Below are 17,179 nucleotides of genomic sequence, written 5' to 3'. Positions count from 1 at the left end.
CTGCACCACGTTTCACCCCGGGACCTGTATCTACAAAGCCCATAGCTCATGATCACAGCTGTAGGAGCCAATTAACTGTGGGTATAAAGGTAGGAACCTATGTGTGTTGGGGAGAGGTTCCGCCGGAAGGCCCATACAGTTTTGAACACACACGGAGAACACACACACACACAAGCAAAGCAAAGGTATTGTGTAAACGGTAATATCGTGTGGTGAATATGAAAAGAAGCAAGTAAATGGAAACCAGTAAAATGGAAATAAATGGACTGTTTCAAACTGGAAAACTTTGTTTCTGACCTTTATTCGGCAGCAAACTTGTGTGCGTCAATTACACCCACCAAGCGGATCCTCAGAGGCTTAAAGCGTTGGCTTAGCCTCTACAACAGCTATAGTGTGAAAGGTGACACAGGTATAATAAGTATGAACTCTTAGTAACAAAAGTAATATTTCTTATTTTTAAGTGGTAGCCTATACTATTTTAAATTTTCGAAAATGTACAGTGCCATTGTTACGTGCCGTAGTGTGTGTGTGGTCGTGTGTGTGTGTTTTCCTCTCTCTCCCTCTGATTGTCCCCAGGTGCAGCCTCTCCCCAGGTGCTCCTAATCGACAATCAAGGCTTCCATATAGGACTGGAGGAGGACGGCAGTGAGGCCCTTCTTTCTCTCCTTCTCGTCTGGCTGCAGGGGTGCAGCATGTCTCTGTGTGAGACCCAGCCTAGTGGTGTGCCGTCTATTGTAAACTTGTGTTGTAATTTGGCTGGTGAGCCGCCTCACTTATGTTCTTATTAAAACGTCACTTAAACTCCTTCAGCATTGAGTTTCCTCTCCTTTTTCTCTCTTCCAGCTATCTTTTGTGTCGCTACTTCCCTTGGTACCCCTAGATCTACAAGGGAACGTAACATGGGGGCTCGTCCAATCTTTGAGACAAAGAGTGAGTATGTGGTTGTTGGTTAGTGTTATTGTGTTTGGTGGTGAGCAGTAGGGTGTATATAGGTGTAGGATTGGCTGTGAAATTATTTACTGTTGAACAGCTTCCTCAGTTTAGACAGGGGAGTGTCTAGCTGGACTGAATCAGTCCTTCCTTCAGGCACTCATTTTTTATTTTGCCTTTTTTATTTTCGGGGTAATCCTGGGTGGGGATTTATTCCCTGTTGGGGGCAGGCGATTCAGGGTTTCGGCCGCTGATGTTTGCCTTTAAAATCGCCTCGAGCCCGGCACGCTCCAGAGGATAGTTAGGTACAGTTTGGTAGGCAGGATCTGGAGAAGTTTGTAAATAAATAAATAATAATATTTGTAAGTAGCCGTTGCTATGGGGTCTAAATTAGATGCCAGGGTAAAAGTGCGTATGGCTCGTCTCCAGTGTGAGAGGGAGGAGCGTGAGCGAGAGTTTCAGCTCAGGAGGGAGCTGGAGATCAGGAAGAAGGAGCTGGAGATCAGGAAGAAGGAGCTGGAGATCAGGAAGCATGAGCTGGAGATCAGGAAGTTGGAGGCAGACACTGCTGTCCGGATGCGTCAGCTAGAGCTTCAAGCAGCTGTGGTGGGTGATTCTGCCGTTACACCTTCAGGTTCTGCTGCTGCTTTTGATGCTGGTAGCAACATTCAGCTGGTCCCTGTCTTTCTTGAGTCGGAAGTGGAGATGTTCTTTGGTGCATTTGAGCGCATTGCTGCTGCTCTGCGCTGGCCAGATGACGTGTGGGCCATACTTGTACAGTGCAAGCTAGTCGGCAAGGCTCAAGCGGCTTGCTCTTCTCTTTCTGTCGAGGATAGTTTGGAGTATGACAAGGTGAAAGGTGCTATTCTCAGGGCATACGAGCTTGTGCCTGAGGCCTACAGGCAGCGTTTTCGCGGCATGAAGAAAGCTTCTGGCCAAACATACGTGGACTTTGCGAGGGAGAAGAAAGTCCTCTTTGACAGGTGGTGTAGAGCATGTAAAGCGGATGACATCGCTTCAGTATGTGAGCTGATGCTGTTGGAGTTCAAAAACTGTGTCCCGGAGCGTACGGTAGTCTACCTGAATGAGCAGAGAGTGACTACCCTTCAGCAGGCTGCCACTCTGGCAGACGAGAGTGCGCTGATACACAGGAGCGGTTTTTTCCAGCGGGATCCTCCTCAGCGGGACACTTATCGGAGAGCTCCTGATAATGATGTTCCCTGTGCCAGTGTTCCATTGTTAGGTCCCAGGATAGACAGAGCTTGTTTTTTTTGTCTTGACCCAGGTCATATGATAGCAGACTGTGCAGCTTGGAAGAGGAAGCAGGCCACCACTATGGCGGATGAGGAAGGGCTTGAGCTATCACACAGTGGTGTTTTGGCTCAGAGCGATTCTCCTCATCGTTTTGGTTTCCGGAAAGCTCGTAACAGGCGTGCCACACATGCTCATTCTGCTTCTCTTCCAGGACCCAAGAAAAAGAGATTGTGTTTCTTTTGTCTTGATCCTGGTCATCTAGAGGCAGAGTGTGTAGCTCGGAAGGAGCAGGTGGCAGCTGCTCTGGAAAAGCCAAAAGACCGGCACCCGGTTGCGATGCGACAGAGTGGTGAGTTGCAGTTAAGTTCTGCATCCGTCTGTGACAGTACTGTGGGTGTGGGTGTTTCCGTCTCTGAAGCGGTGGGTGTGGACCTAGCTCAGAGCGATGTGGTTCAGTGAGTGGTGTGTGTGTTGTGTGTGTTCCATGTGTTGCTCCGGTGTTGGCTGCTGGTGAGCAGTATAAGGTGTGTTTTATGGGGGGAAGTGTTACGTGCCGTAGTGTGTGTGTGGTCGTGTATGTGTGTTTTCCTCTCTCTCCCTCTGATTGTCCCCAGGTGCAGCCTCTCCCCAGGTGCTCCTAATCGACAATCAAGGCTTCCATATAGGACTGGAGGAGGACGGCAGTGAGGCCCTTCTTTCTCTCCTTCTCGTCTGGCTGCAGGGGTGCAGCATGTCTCTGTGTGAGACCCAGCCTAGTTGTGTGCTGTCTATTGTAAACTTGTGTTGTAATTTGGCTGGTGAGCCGCCTCACTTATGTTCTTATTAAAACCTCACTTAAACTCCTTCAGCATTGAGTTTCCTCTCCTTTTTCTCTCTTCCAGCTATCTTTTGTGTCGCTACTTCCCTTGGTACCCCTAGATCTACAAGGGAACGTAACAGCCATGTAGTGCTGCGTACCTGGACTCACATTCAGGTTCAGGTCCGGACTCAAGTCCAGAGGTTCAGGTTCAGGTTCAGGTCCGGACTTATAAGTCCGGACCTGAACCCATGGCTTGTGTCAAGTTGTGTGAGTAACTAAAGTGAACTTATTGTGAGCTAATTATCAATTGAAAATTAACTCATAATCAACTCAAATTCAAACTCGTCAGGTTTATTGTGCTCCCTTCCAACTTGTGTCCACATTTCTCTACAAAGTACAAATGTAAAAAAAATACTTTTTGCCACTTAGTCTACAAATGACTTATGACAGCAACTACAGTGAACTACTACAAAGTGCAGTGCAAACATTTATTTCATTTACCAAACTAAAGTAACCAAACAGTCCCTGAGCTGACTGAGCCTAAATCCCTAAAACGTTGCTGAAAGGTAGAGTGTAGAGTAGACCATACGCATTACACTGTTACACACCTACTATACAGTATAGGCTACACTGTAGTGACTGTACAGTCAGAGTGTACTGTACTGTCTGTACACCATGTCTTTTCTACAACTCTACATGTTTACATTATACAGTACATACTACATACATAGTGATGTACATACATACTGTTAGAAATTAAAATCAATGTTGATATGGCGTAATTTTGAATTAAATACACTATTTAATTTAAATCAATTTTATTCTGAAAAAACCGGAAGTTCACACTTAACTTAATACTTTTATTCTGAAAAGTATTCACTTCCGGTTAGCATTAGCATGTGGCGAAATGCGAAATGTGATGTTGTACACTGAGCACACTGGGATTAGCACTCATTTATTGCCGCTGAATAACGTTTATCAGGGAATGTTTAAATAACCACAGAAACCAGAATATACCTAGTGGTAGTTTTTTTTGCGAGTCCAAGTACCGGTTCCCGACGTTCCGGTTTTAACCGGACTTGAACCGAAACTTTTTACAAGTCCAGTACCGGTTCGGCGTACCGGTACGCAGCACTAGTGCCATGTCTTCATGTCTTCAAAACACGTGACACGTTTTTAAATCCAGAACAGACAGACAGCTGTCAAGGATTTATTGACCGTTGTTAAGGACGCTCACATCTGCACAAAGAAGTCCGTTCGATTTAACTGTATAGAGTTTGGCTGAAACTAACTGACAAGACAAGAGCGACAAGAAAACAGCGGAGAAGTAACGGGCAGAACCCCTCCTTTTTACGCAGCGTTCCAGACATAGGTCAGACGGCGACACCTATTCAGTTGCCAGTTACTTTGGCATTAGGGCAGGGATATCTAGATACTTCCCAAGGTTTGACATAATGAATTGTTCTACTTTTAAAGCAAGCAACGATTTTTTCAAATCTGTGATCAAAAAGCTCCTCAAAAACGCTATCAGTTCCTGCCATTGCTACGTTAGTTCAAACAGTAACAACGGACTATTTTTCTTAGCGGATGCATGTCAATTTAAATACATACAACTATTTTTTAAATCAATAAAATCATTTTCTAAATCCACAAAAGCATTTCAATTAATATTGGGAGTCATGTCGTTACTTTGTTGAGAATGTGGCCATGTAATAAGCGGGATAATGTGCAGCAGCGCGGTCATTATAGGGAAAAGAACACCTTCATGCCGATCTAGATCCCGCCGCTTCGCGTAGAGAGGCGAAGTCACGCCCATCTACTTCCGGCCCATGGGACCCCGGAAGCGAAAAATTTACATTGAATTCAATGGAGAGAGAAAACGTATATTTTGATCCCGTTTGAATTGTGCCACGAACTACACATATGATGTTTGTCAATCTTAAACAATAAGTTCCATGTCAAAAAAGTCACATTTTGTCGTAAAACTGTTGAAATATAAGACTATGAAAAATACGCGACTACAAAGACTACAAATCCCAAATCCCATTCTGGCTCGCGTAAGTGATGTCACAGGCGATAATGCTCCAAGTGGTTGTGACTCGTAATTAAAGCGAAGAAGAAGAAGATCTCATAACTGATTTAGAGATTGCTAAAAATAAATTCACTTTTACAAGATGCCTGTGTGCTTTGTACCAGGTTGTAATCACATAAGTGATCATACCACTTGCTCGTTCTATCGATTCCCGTCTGATGAAAGGACCAGGAGTCGCCGGATCAGACATATCAGGTAATGCACATGTTGTGCATGGAACACAGTCAAGTTAGCTACCTAGCTAGTAGCGACGAGTAGCGAGCACGTTAGTTAGCATTACATTACTTTAGTAATGGTAGCCTTACCATGAAATTATTATTTTATTACATGAAGTAAACTAAAGCAAACAGATATTGTTCTAAACTGTATTAAAGTAAACAGGTATTATCTTGAACTGTATTGAAGTGAACATGTATTATTTGGGACTGTTTTAAAGTAATCCTATATATATAAACCTTCTTACATACACTTTCCCAGACACCCTGACACACACACACACACACACACACACACACACACACACACACACACACACACACACACACACACACACACACACACACACACACACACACACACACACACACACACACACACACACTACACTCCCTGACCAAGATATCAACACACACACTTTCCCAGACACCCTGACACACACAATACACTCCCTGACCAACACACACACACACACACACGTCCTTTTCAAGGTTCTTTTTGGGGCCAATATAATCTCAAGTACTGATAGCTTTGCATGACATTCTTCTGGACGTGTTTCATTGTGATGACAGTGAGGGTGAGTCAATCTGTTTGTTGGAAAGACAGTAGTTGAGTGATTACTGAGAGAAAATTATTAGAAGAGATAATTATTCAAAGTGTTGTTACTTTAAAGTGTTGTTACTGACCTTTTTCTCTTTTATTTCCTTTACCTCACCTGTAACTGCTGAGACCCTGAGGAACATGCACACTGACCTGCTCTGGCAACCTGATTTCCACTGTACGTAATAGTATTTGGTTATGGTATATTATTTATATACATCAAAGGCACAATGCACCCCCCAGAGACACACATGTATTGAGTGTGATATTGTGCATAGGTCAAGTGAAATCATCTTTACACACTAGAAAACTGTAGGAGCGGCAACTTGTTTTGAAATTGAATTTGTAATATCCGATAATGAAGTTGTTCTGTTTTCTTTATTCTTCTCTCTTCCCAGCTCCATCCATCACCGTGCTCTGTTCCTGCAGGTCCTGCTTGCTAATCAATGCTCTATTTTTTTACACAATTACAAATAAAGTCAATGTATTGTATGACATGAAGTTGTGCTTCATTCGGAGTCAATAATAATAATTTCATTCTGAAGGTTGTTTTTAAGTTTACTAAAATCTATCGTTTCAACTGTTTCACTTTATAAAAAGGAACAGGTGAGTAGAGCATCATTGAGTCAACCCTAAACAAATTGATTGTACCTTTTTAATAATGACCTTACATGGTCGCCAAAGTTAAATTAACTTCAGAAAATCAAATCAATTAATTTCTCCAACAGTCAACTATTTTCATAAAGAATATATATATTTTTCAAAGTCAACTTTATTGTCAATCTTACTCAGTTTGTGTTTATAGACAGAGAGATCAAAAAGACTTTTAAATCAAATAAAATTATACAATTTACAGATATGTATACAAATATATATATATATCCTATATACACCATCATGTATAATGATGGTGGACACTTCACTGTCTGGATGGCAGCTTGCTGGTCTCTGCTCAGTCGCATTGAGGCAAGCATTGCCCCCATGCCCCTTCACCAGCTCCGGCACGGTGACAATGGCCTGATGTTGAGGCCGCGGCTCTGGCTCAGGTGACAAAAGCCATGCCATCCCACACTGTGCGCCCCTCAGTGCAGACCTGAACCAGTCTACATCCTGAGTGGCGATGTCTCTGGCCAGTGGGTTGTATGTCTCCTCTCACTGTTGGTAAAGTTGAGACACCGGCTGGACTACTTTGGAAGTGCCAGGCTTCCTCCACTGGCACTCAACATCTGTGGAGCTGATCTGCCACATGGCACATATTGCCAATGCTGCAGCGTGGCTGCATTTGTACATCCCCCGTGCACAATCACAGACAGCGCTCTGCATCGCGCCATCGTCTCCCATGCAGATCTGTACAAATAAAGAAAGTACCATGTTTGTTAGCATGCTATAATAGATTGAATGAGCAATAATACAAGGATGGTCCGGATCTGGGGGTGGGAGGGGTTATTTTTCCATAGTTGTGTCCTCTTGTCTGATTGTTGTTATTGTTTGTTTTTTCTGTATTTTTTGTAATTTGTGTTGTACTGGTTGTGATTGTACATTGTATTTTTCTAAATGTGTATGAATATATTTTTGAAAAACATTTGATCAACAATAAAAAAGGATTTGGTCAGGATCTAGACTCAGTGTGTAGTTCATTAATGAATCAATGCTCTCTACATTAGGAAAACACATACCAGTGTACCAGAGGGAGTCACACACAGCTGTGCCTGGATAACCAAACAAATTGACAAGATAACCAAAACCCTTGACTCTACACACAGCAAATAAACTCAAATGACACAACGAGATGTAAAAGGAGATCACACATACAGTATAGTCGATATAAAACTGGCCGCTTCAATCTGAAGAGCAACTAAAACAAAACACGGGAGTTTACCTTGTTCTTGTGAACACTAATGTTATCCACAGCATACACAGAGACCACGAAGTTCTTAAGGAGAAAACTAGTTCCTGAAACAAAACACGTTAGTGTACCTTGTTAGCTAATGTTAGCTAGCTGACATTAACGTTACACATTGCACTCATATTACTCACCGAAACCTTGTAAAGCCGGTCCCGCTGCTCTTACAGAACCGACTAACTCCCCTTTCGTGTATGTACAGCTCTCAACGTGTCCAGATTTGTAGTGATATTCACCTCGTTTTATACTTTTATTCTCATTCTGAAAGAACCAGGTGAAATTTGCTAACGTGACGGCCGTCTTTGTGATGGTGACGCATATTGTGCGAGACTAGAGACCTGTAGTTCACTCAGCGGTTTCACACAAAAAAATGTGTAACTTCACAGTTTTACGACACATTTTTATTTTTTTGACTTGCAAAATATTCTTTTAAATTGACAAACATCATATGTGTCATTCGTGGCACAATTCAAACGGGATCAAAAGATAACCTTTCTCTCTCCATTGACTTCAATGTATAATTTTACGCTTCCGGGGTCCCATGGAGGCTCCCGGAAAGGGAGGGACTTCGCCTCTCTATAGAGTCTGACTGCAGACCGCAGCAAGGAGGCGTTTCCTATAGGGGCGTTTCCTATAGGGGCGTTTCCTATAGTGAACGACGGTGTTGTGCCATAGATTGAAGCCTTGCCGTAGATTGAAGCCCTGTTCGCGGGGACGCGCAAACGTGACGTCATCGCCTGTATTGAGTGTTCGTCTAGTTTAATAAGCTTTTCTCTCTCTTTTGAATGATATATTTCCCATCAGATTAAACAGCAAACGGCTGAATAAATAATGTGCATACAATTGCGAGGAGGGTCGTTTTAAGGACACTTTTCAGATAGTCACAATCTTCGTATTGGAACAAACTTCAGTTTTTGAGTGCAGTCCCACTCTGTTATATTCCTCCTTCCTACAGAACAGACAATGACAGGATAATAATTATGTCATTTGTCAGTATAGTCCTATTTCTTAAAACCCTCTCTGTTGTTTAAGTGTCTGATAACCACGAATAGTAAGCAATTATATGACAGAAATAACATATGTCAGACACTGTGTTATTTTCAAGCAAGCCTAAAAGATATGTGTTCAAACTGGCTTCACTCACTTTAATTGCTCCTTTGAATGTAATGTTCCTCTGTGGTTTCCTACTCAACACATGTTTGTATTGTAATGCCACTCATATTTTATTTTTTATTGTATTTTAAGGTGACATTGAATGCTTTGAAAGGTGCCCTAAAATAAAGTGTATTATTGATCTTATATCTGTGCCTATATCACACTATTAATGTTCCTTATTTTAGATCTGTACTGTTCTCTATAACATGTTCAGCAGAGCAGGTATTTCTCCTGCCAGATATGGCACCCCCCCCCCCCCCCTACAACTTTCTCCAGGACAGTCACAACTTCACCAAAATCACACTGGTGTTGCATGTTCCCCTCTAGTTTATGCTCACAAAAGCATTTCACTCTGGGCCCAGCAGGTACAAAAATAAAGAGGGGCTTCCATATCCGGCAGTGCAGTTGCTAGAGCTGCCAGATTTTGAAGCGCCCCTTGTAATTTTGGCCAGGACAGTCACAATGTCACCAAAATCACACTGGTGTTGCCTGTTCCCCTCTAGTTTGTGCTCACCAAAGCATTTTACTCTGCGCCTAGCAGGTACAAAACTAAAGAGGGGCTTCAAAATCTGGCAGCACCAACACCTGATCTGCCGGATTTTGAAGCCCCTCTTTAGTTTTTCACCTGCTAGGCCCAGAGTGAAATGCTTTTGTGAGCATAAACTAGAGGGGAACATGCAACACCAGTATGATTTTGGTGAAGTTGTGACTGTCCTGGAGAAAGTTGTAGGGGGGGGGGGGGTGCCATATCTGGCAGGAGAAATACCTGCTCTGCTGAACATGTTATAGAGAACAGTACAGATCTAAAATAAGGAACATTAATAGTGTGATATAGGCACAGATATAAGATCAATAATACACTTTATTTTAGGGCACCTTTCAAAGCATTCAATGTCACCTTAAAATACAATAAAAAATAAAATATGAGTGGCATTACAATACAAACATGTGTTGAGTAGGAAACCACAGAGGAACATTACATTCAAAGGAGCAATTAAAGTGAGTGAAGCCAGTTTGAACACATATCTTTTAGGCTTGCTTGAAAATAACACAGTGTCTGACATATGTTATTTCTGTCATATAATTGCTTACTATTCGTGGTTATCAGACACTTAAACAACAGAGAGGGTTTTGAGAAATAGGACTATACAGACAAATGACATAATTATTATCCTGTCATTGTCTGTTCTGTAGGAAGGAGGAATATAACAGAGTGGGACTGCACTCAAAAACTGAAGTTTGTTCCAATACGAAGATTGTGACTATCTGAAAAGTGTCCTTAAAACGACCCTCCTCGCAATTGTATGCACATTATTTATTCAGCCGTTTGCTGTTTAATCTGATGGGAAATATATCATTCAAAAAAGAGAGAAAAGCTTATTAAACTAGACGAACACTCAATACAGGCGATGACGTCACGTTTGCGCGTCCCCGCGAACAGGGCTTCAATCTACGGCAAGGCTTCAATCTACGGCACAACACCGGCTCTCGCCCCGCGAACGAGCCGTTTTTTGTTTTGTTTTTGCGGAGGGATCTAGATCGGCATGAAGGCACATTATGCAATGTGCAATGTGGACATTATCCCGCTTATTACACATGGCCACATTCTCAACAAAGTAACGACATGACTCCCAATAATAATTGAAATGCTTTTATGGATTTAGAAAAAGATTTTATTGATTTAAAAAATAGTTTTTTGTATTGATTTAAATTGACATGCATCCGCTAAGAAAAGTAGTCCGTTGTTACTGTTTGAACTAACGTAACAACGGCAGGAACTGCTTCTATAGTGTTTTTGAGGAGCTTTTTGATTACAGATTTGAAAACATCGTTGCTTGCTTTAAAAGTAGCACAATTCATTATGTCAAACCTTGAAAGATATCCCTGCCCTAATGCCAAAAGTAACTGGCAACTGAATATATGTCGCCGTAGCTATGATGTCTATGTCTGGACCGCTGCGTAAAAAGGAGGGTTTCTGACCCATTACTTCTCTTCTTACTTCTATAAGAATAAAACACGGAGGACGGAGATCTCTTTTTGTCCCCCTCTTCTCCCCGCTGCATCCTAGCAGTTGATCTCAAAGCACGCTCCCCTCTCCTGCAGGGAGAAAAACTATATTTATATACTTTATATAGGTTGATACAGTAGCCCCTTTTTTTAAATAGTTTTTATAGGTGTTGCCATTTGTTTTGTGTAGCGTGGTTCTACAAGCAAGTCAATGCATTCATTGGGTGGTATCAGAGTTACACGGGTCTGTAAATGCAATGAAAACAATTGGTCACAGCAAATAATTTATATTAAACATGTAATGTTTACTTTTGAATACTTTAGTACAAAGGATGTCTTGAATAATGTAAGTGATATATGTGTACACATATAAATCATTAGTCAAAACAGGGCTACATTTGATTTAATTAAAAGGTATAATATGTGGTAAACTGAAGAGCCCTTTGGGAGCCGAAAGAGCCGGCTCTTCTTGGTGAGCCAAATGATCCGGCTCAGCAAGAAGAGCCGGAATTCCCATCACTAGAACAATGACTTCTTCTGCGAGGATTTATAAAAGCAGCTGGAATCCCTTAAGTTGCTATAGAGAGGCGAAGTCACGCCCATCTACTTCCGGCCCATGGGACCCCGGAAGCGAAAAATTAACATTGAATTCAATGGAGAGAGAAAACGTATCTTTTGATCCCGTTTGAATTGTGCCACGAACTACACATATGATGTTTGTCAATCTTAAACAATAAGTTCCATGTCAAAAAAGTCACATTTTGTCGTAAAACTGTTGAAATATAAGACTATGAAAAATACGCGACTACAAAGACTACAAATCCCAAATCCCATTCTGGCTCGCGTAAGTGATGTCACAGGCGATAATGCTCCAAGTGGTGGCGACTCGTAATTAAAGCGAAGAAGAAGAAGAATAAGAAGATCTCATAACTGATTTATTCCCTCCAATAAATAAGAGATTGCTAAAAATAAGTTCACTTTTACAAGATGCCTGTGTGCTTTGTACCAGGTTGTAATCACATAAGTGATCATACTTATAGATCATAGCTCGTTCTATCGCTTCCCGTCTGATGAAAGGACCAGGAGTCGCTGGATCAGAGATCTCAGGTAATACACATGTTGTGCATGGAACACAGTCAAGCTAGCTACATAGCTAGTAGCGAGCACGTTAGTTAGCATCACATTACTTAGCCTTGTCATTTGTATTAGCCTTAACATGAAGTGAACCCAAATGTTAAACAGTAAGAGTAGTCATGATGTTAAGTATTTTGTGAAACATTTGAAGAGGAGCCTATCGCCAGGTGCTAAGGGGGCGGGAGGTAGGCTAACGGCAGATTAGCATCTGCGATCTTTTCTACTTAATGCTATCTGCTCAAATGGTTAACATTGAACATTAAAAGATCAGGCAGTTCAGGGAGAGTCGAAGGAAGGAAGGAAGGCAGGCAGGCAGCTTTGCATGACATGTATTTATTTATAGAAGGACCATGCATACACAAACATTAATCTCAGCAAAGAGAAGAGATGCAATATGCCAGATTATAGCTAATAGCTAATTTCCATCTGTGGTCCATTCTTCTGGACGTGTTTCATTGTGATGATAGTGAGTCAATCTGGTTGTTGGAAAGACAGTAGTTGAGTGATTACTGAGAGAACATTATTAAAAGAGATAATTATTCAAAGTGTTGTTACTTTAAAGTGTTGTTACTGACCTTTTTCTCTTTTATTTCCTTTCCCTCACCTGTAGCTGCTGAGACCCTGAGGAACATGCACACTGACCTGCTCTGGCAGCCTGATTTCCACTGTACGTAATAGTATTTGGTTATGGTATATTATTTATATACATCAAAGGCACAATGCACCCCCCAGAGACACACATGTATTGGGTGTGATATTGTGCATAGGTCAAGTGAAATCATCTTTACACACTAGAAAACTGTAGGAGCGGCAACTTGTTTTGAAATTGAATTTTTAATATCCGAAAATGAAGTTGATCTGTTTTCTTTATTCTTCTCTCTTCCCAGCTCCATCCATCACCGTGCTCTGTTCCTGCATGTCCTGCTTGCTAATCAATGCTCATATGTTTTCACACAATTACAAATAAAGTCAATGTATTGTATGACATGAAGTTGTGCTTCATTCTGAGTCAATAATAAATCCATTCTGCCTTCAACTGCACAATGACTGTGGACTGCACCGACATCCATGTAGCTGCCCCCCAGTAAGATGAACCAAGCAAAGAGGGTCAACATCATGCCCAAGGACATCCAGCTGGCCCGCTGCATGCGCGAGAGAGGGCTTAGACTGACCTGAGACCAGCACACCCAAACACAACGGCTCTTTTAAGAGCCACCTACAGTTTCAAAGAGTTGCAATCCTACGTTATTATAATGATTAAACTGGTTCATGTGTCACTTAGTTTACTGAACCGTGATGAATGAAAGAAATTAGTGAGGTAGTGGTTTAAAGAAGTTACAAAGACATTAATATATGAGTGACAGGTCAGTGTAAACACAAGCTTCTGTCAATTATGGATCACTCAAACTATTTATATAAAAATATGTAATAAAGTTCTAAAACAAGTATTCGGTATATTCCTTGATAGCTTTTGGAGAAGGTTGTTTTTAAGTTTACTAAAAATCTATCGTTTCAACTGTTTCACTTTATAAAAAGGAACAGGTGAGTAGAGCATCATTGAGTTTCTTATTCTGTCAGTAAATTTTCCAAATGAAATGTTTATCATTATTTTATTCAACCCTAAACAAATTGATTGTACCTTTTTAATAATGACCTTACATGGTCGGCAAAGTTAAATTAACTTCAGAAAATCAAATCTGTTCTGAGAAAAAAACTAATAAATGTTTAAAGATAGGAACTTGCCATCCCACTGAAGAACAGTCCGTAGAGATTTAAAGGCGTTGTAGTTCAGTCCAACGTTTCATTTGGATTCATTTCGCCAACAGTCAACTATTTTCATAAAGAATATATATATTTTTCAAAGTCAACTTTATTGTCAATCTTACTCAGTTTGTGTTTATAGACAGAGATCAAAAATACTTTTAAATCAAATAAAATTATACAATTTACAGATATGTATACAAATATATATATATATATATATCCTATATAATGATGGTGGACACTTCACCTCCAGCAGGGCAGATGGCTGCACAAGTCCATCGGGGGATGCTCCCAAAACACCGACTCACTCACAAAGAGACCAGACTCGAACACTGTCTCCTGAGAGGCCTGCACAAAAGCCTTCGGCCTCGTTTAAAACCCCCCAGTTGACAGCCATGACTCCGTCCAAGTTGTACCCCCCGAGCACCCTCTTCATGAGGGACGCGCATGGAGTGGATGAAAGTCCCGACCGCAGCACAGAACCAAACTTGCTGGCTGTCAACCTGCCCCGCCTGTGTAACTGCCACTTTGTCCGCTGTCCTCCGGTGGCTGTCTGGATGGCAGCTTGCTGGTCTCTGCTCAATCGCATTGAGGCAAGAATTGCCTCAAGCCCCCGACCCCCTTCACCAGCTCCGGCACGGTGACAATGGCCTGATGTTGAGGCCGCGGCTCTGGCTCAGGTGAAGCCATGCCATGCCACACTGTGCGCCCCTCAGTGCAGACCTGAACCAGTCTACATCCTGAGTGGCGATGTCTCTGGCCAGTGGGTTGTATGTCTCCTCTCACTGACACCGGCTGGACTACTTTGGAAGTGCCAGGCTTCCTCCACTGGCACTCAACATCTGTGGAGCTGATCTGCCACATGGCACATATTGCCAATGCTGGAGCGTGGCTGCATTTGTACATCCCCCGTGCACAATCACAGACAGCGCTCTGCATCGCGCCATCGTCTCCCATGCAGATCTGTACAAATAAAGAAAGTACCATGTTTGTTAGCATGCTATAATAGATTGAATGAGCAATAATACAAGGATGGTCCGGATCTGGGGGTGGGAGGGGTTATTTTTCCATAGTTTTGTCCTCTTGTCTGATTGTTGTTGTTGTTTGTTTTTTCTGTATTTTTTGTAATGTGTGTTGTACTGGTTGTGATTGTACATTGTATTTTTCTAAATGTGTATGAATACATTTTTGAAAAACATTTGATCAACAATAAAAAAGGATTTGGTCAGGATCTAGACTCAGTGTGTAGTTCATTAATGAATCAATGCTCTCTACATTAGGAAAACACATACCAGTGTACCAGAGGGAGTCACGCACAGCTGTGCCTGGATAACCAAATAAATTGACAAGATAACCAAAACCCTTGAATCTACACACAGCAAATAAACTCAAATGACACAACGAGATGTAAAAGGAGATCACACATACAGTATAGTCGATATAAAACTGGCCGCTTCAATCTGAAGAGCAACTAAAACAAAACACGGGAGTGTACCTTGTTCTTGTGAACACTAATGTTATCCACAGCACACACAGACCACGAAGTTCTTAAGGAGAAAACTAGTGACTGAAACAAAACACGTTAGTGTACCTTGTTAGCTAATGTTAGCTAGCTGACATTAACGTTACACATTGCACTCATATTACTCACCGACATTTTATTCTCACTCGTTTTAACTCACCTCGTTTTATACTTTTATTCTCATTCTGAAAGAAACAGGTGACATTTGCTAACGTGACGGCCATCTTTGTGATGGTGACGCGTATTGTGCGAGACCAAGAGACCTGTAGTTCACTCAGCGGTTTCACACAAAAAAATGTGTAACTTCACAGTTTTACGACACATTTTAATTTTTTTGACTTGCAAAATATTCTTTTAAATTGACAAACATCATATGTGTCATTCGTGGCACAATTCAAACGGGATCAAAAGATAACCTTTCTCTCTCCATTGACTTCAATGTATAATTTTACGCTTCCGGGGTCCCATGGAGCCTCCCGGAAAGGGAGGGACTTCGCCTCTCTATTGGATAAAAAAAGTTAGGAAACGCCCCTATAGGAAACGCCTCCTTGCTGCGGTCTGCAGCCAGACCCATCTCTCCTGATCAGCCTGTCGGTTTTCTTTTCCTGCTTATCCATGAGAGACCTTCTGCAGAGGAGGGGCGTTTCACCGACGACAGGTGTTCTTACTTTTATGTAGCTGACGGAGAATATTTACTTTACACGCCACTTTTCAACACTTAATTCTGCTTTACTCTTTAACTAAACAACCGCGGATATCTTGAAAGACTCTTTGGCTAAAGATTTTTGAAGATATCCGCGTTCTTGTGACACGTAAATACTGCGCTTCCTATGTTTTGGTGCGGACTGCGTTCACACCAGCAATTAACCGCTCCAGAGTTCGCAAGCAAGCGCTCCGAGACCACCTATTTTAGCGGACTACAGTCCGGTTGTTTAGTTCACTTAAGAGGTCTCGGACTGCGTTCACACCGACCCAAATGAACCGCACCAGGGTTCGATTCAACCGGACTATACAAGGCAGGTGTGAACGCACCCTAATGTCTACTATGTTTGTATATCATGTATGCGGAACTGCAGGACGGAGTCCAGAACAAATTTCCTTACGGGGACAATATAGTATATCGTATCGTAATAGGAAAGGGTTTTCGTTAGGTGTCCCATTCATTTAGACAAAAGGGATTATTTAATTTTTGTATTTGGGTCAGCGATCCCTCTTTTAGCCTCAGGAGCATTTGGGCATGTGCTTTAAGAGTTAAAAGGTTCCCCCCTGCAGCTGACATTTGCTGGGCAGCTATTATCTTACTGTTTCGACTGAACTGGAACCATTATAAATGGTCCATTGAAACACTATACAGCAACTTCCAAAATGAACTTCGATGAAGAATCTGAAGAATCAAAGAAAGAGGTGAGTAGAAACCCAAACTCGGCAAACTTGTAATGCCTCAGAACTTCAGAAGGCTGCAATGCTCCTGCTCTTCTGATGTCTGAGACATACATCAGGAGTCAACACTTTACTACTGCTGATTTTGAACATAATGCTTAATTAAACATTACTGTAGTTCAGGTTACATAGCCTATGGATTCAACATCTCTATGACATGTGTTTGACGTTCGTAACTTTTAGAATGTATTGTAGAAACACGAGTTTATAATTTATAAAGTTGGATAATGATTTAACAGTGTGGCTGTCATGAGCCCGACTCTCCGTCTCCTCCACAGCTAAAGGCTGTGTAGGCAGTAGGCTAAAGCAGCACGGATGCTGTTATCTATAATAACTTCTTTTTTGGGAAACATTCTTTTGCGC

The 17,179-nt window shown here is 41.8% G+C and overlaps 1 protein-coding gene and 1 long non-coding RNA gene across 3 annotated transcripts; both read left to right on the top strand.

Moving 5' to 3' along the window:
- Positions 1 to 1,532: 1,532 nt before the first annotated feature.
- LOC139434441 (uncharacterized) lies at positions 1,533 to 3,010 on the top strand. The gene is made up of 2 exons (XM_071204280.1): positions 1,533 to 2,533; positions 2,799 to 3,010. Exons 1-2 carry the CDS (start codon positions 1,636 to 1,638, stop codon positions 3,008 to 3,010), a joined length of 1,110 nt encoding a protein of 369 aa, XP_071060381.1. The 5' UTR covers positions 1,533 to 1,635.
- An 8,875-nt stretch (positions 3,011 to 11,885) lies between these two features.
- LOC139434440 (uncharacterized) lies at positions 11,886 to 13,064 on the top strand. 2 transcript variants are annotated; one of them, XR_011643793.1, is made up of 3 exons: positions 11,886 to 12,063; positions 12,701 to 12,757; positions 12,978 to 13,064. It is a non-coding gene; the product is annotated as an uncharacterized lncRNA (long non-coding RNA). The 2 variants fall into 2 exon arrangements; XR_011643792.1 differs by having other exon boundaries at positions 11,886 to 12,556.
- The last annotated feature ends 4,115 nt before the right edge of the window (positions 13,065 to 17,179 follow it).

The sequence above is a fragment of the Pseudochaenichthys georgianus genome, chromosome 9, assembly GCF_902827115.2.
Source record: "Pseudochaenichthys georgianus chromosome 9, fPseGeo1.2, whole genome shotgun sequence".
Lineage (NCBI taxonomy): Eukaryota > Metazoa > Chordata > Actinopteri > Perciformes > Channichthyidae > Pseudochaenichthys > Pseudochaenichthys georgianus.
This window is presented reverse-complemented; position numbering and strand designations above follow the sequence as displayed.

Excerpts from the sequence above, each read along its gene's own strand:
- LOC139434441 (XM_071204280.1), top strand. The coding sequence starts at position 1,636 with ATGTTCTTTGGTGCATTTGAGCGCATTGCTGCTGCTCTGCGCTGGCCA. Across the intron at positions 2,534-2,798 it reads GGTTGCGATGCGACAGAGTG|GTGCAGCCTCTCCCCAGGTG; the intron begins GTGAGTTGCAGT and ends GATTGTCCCCAG.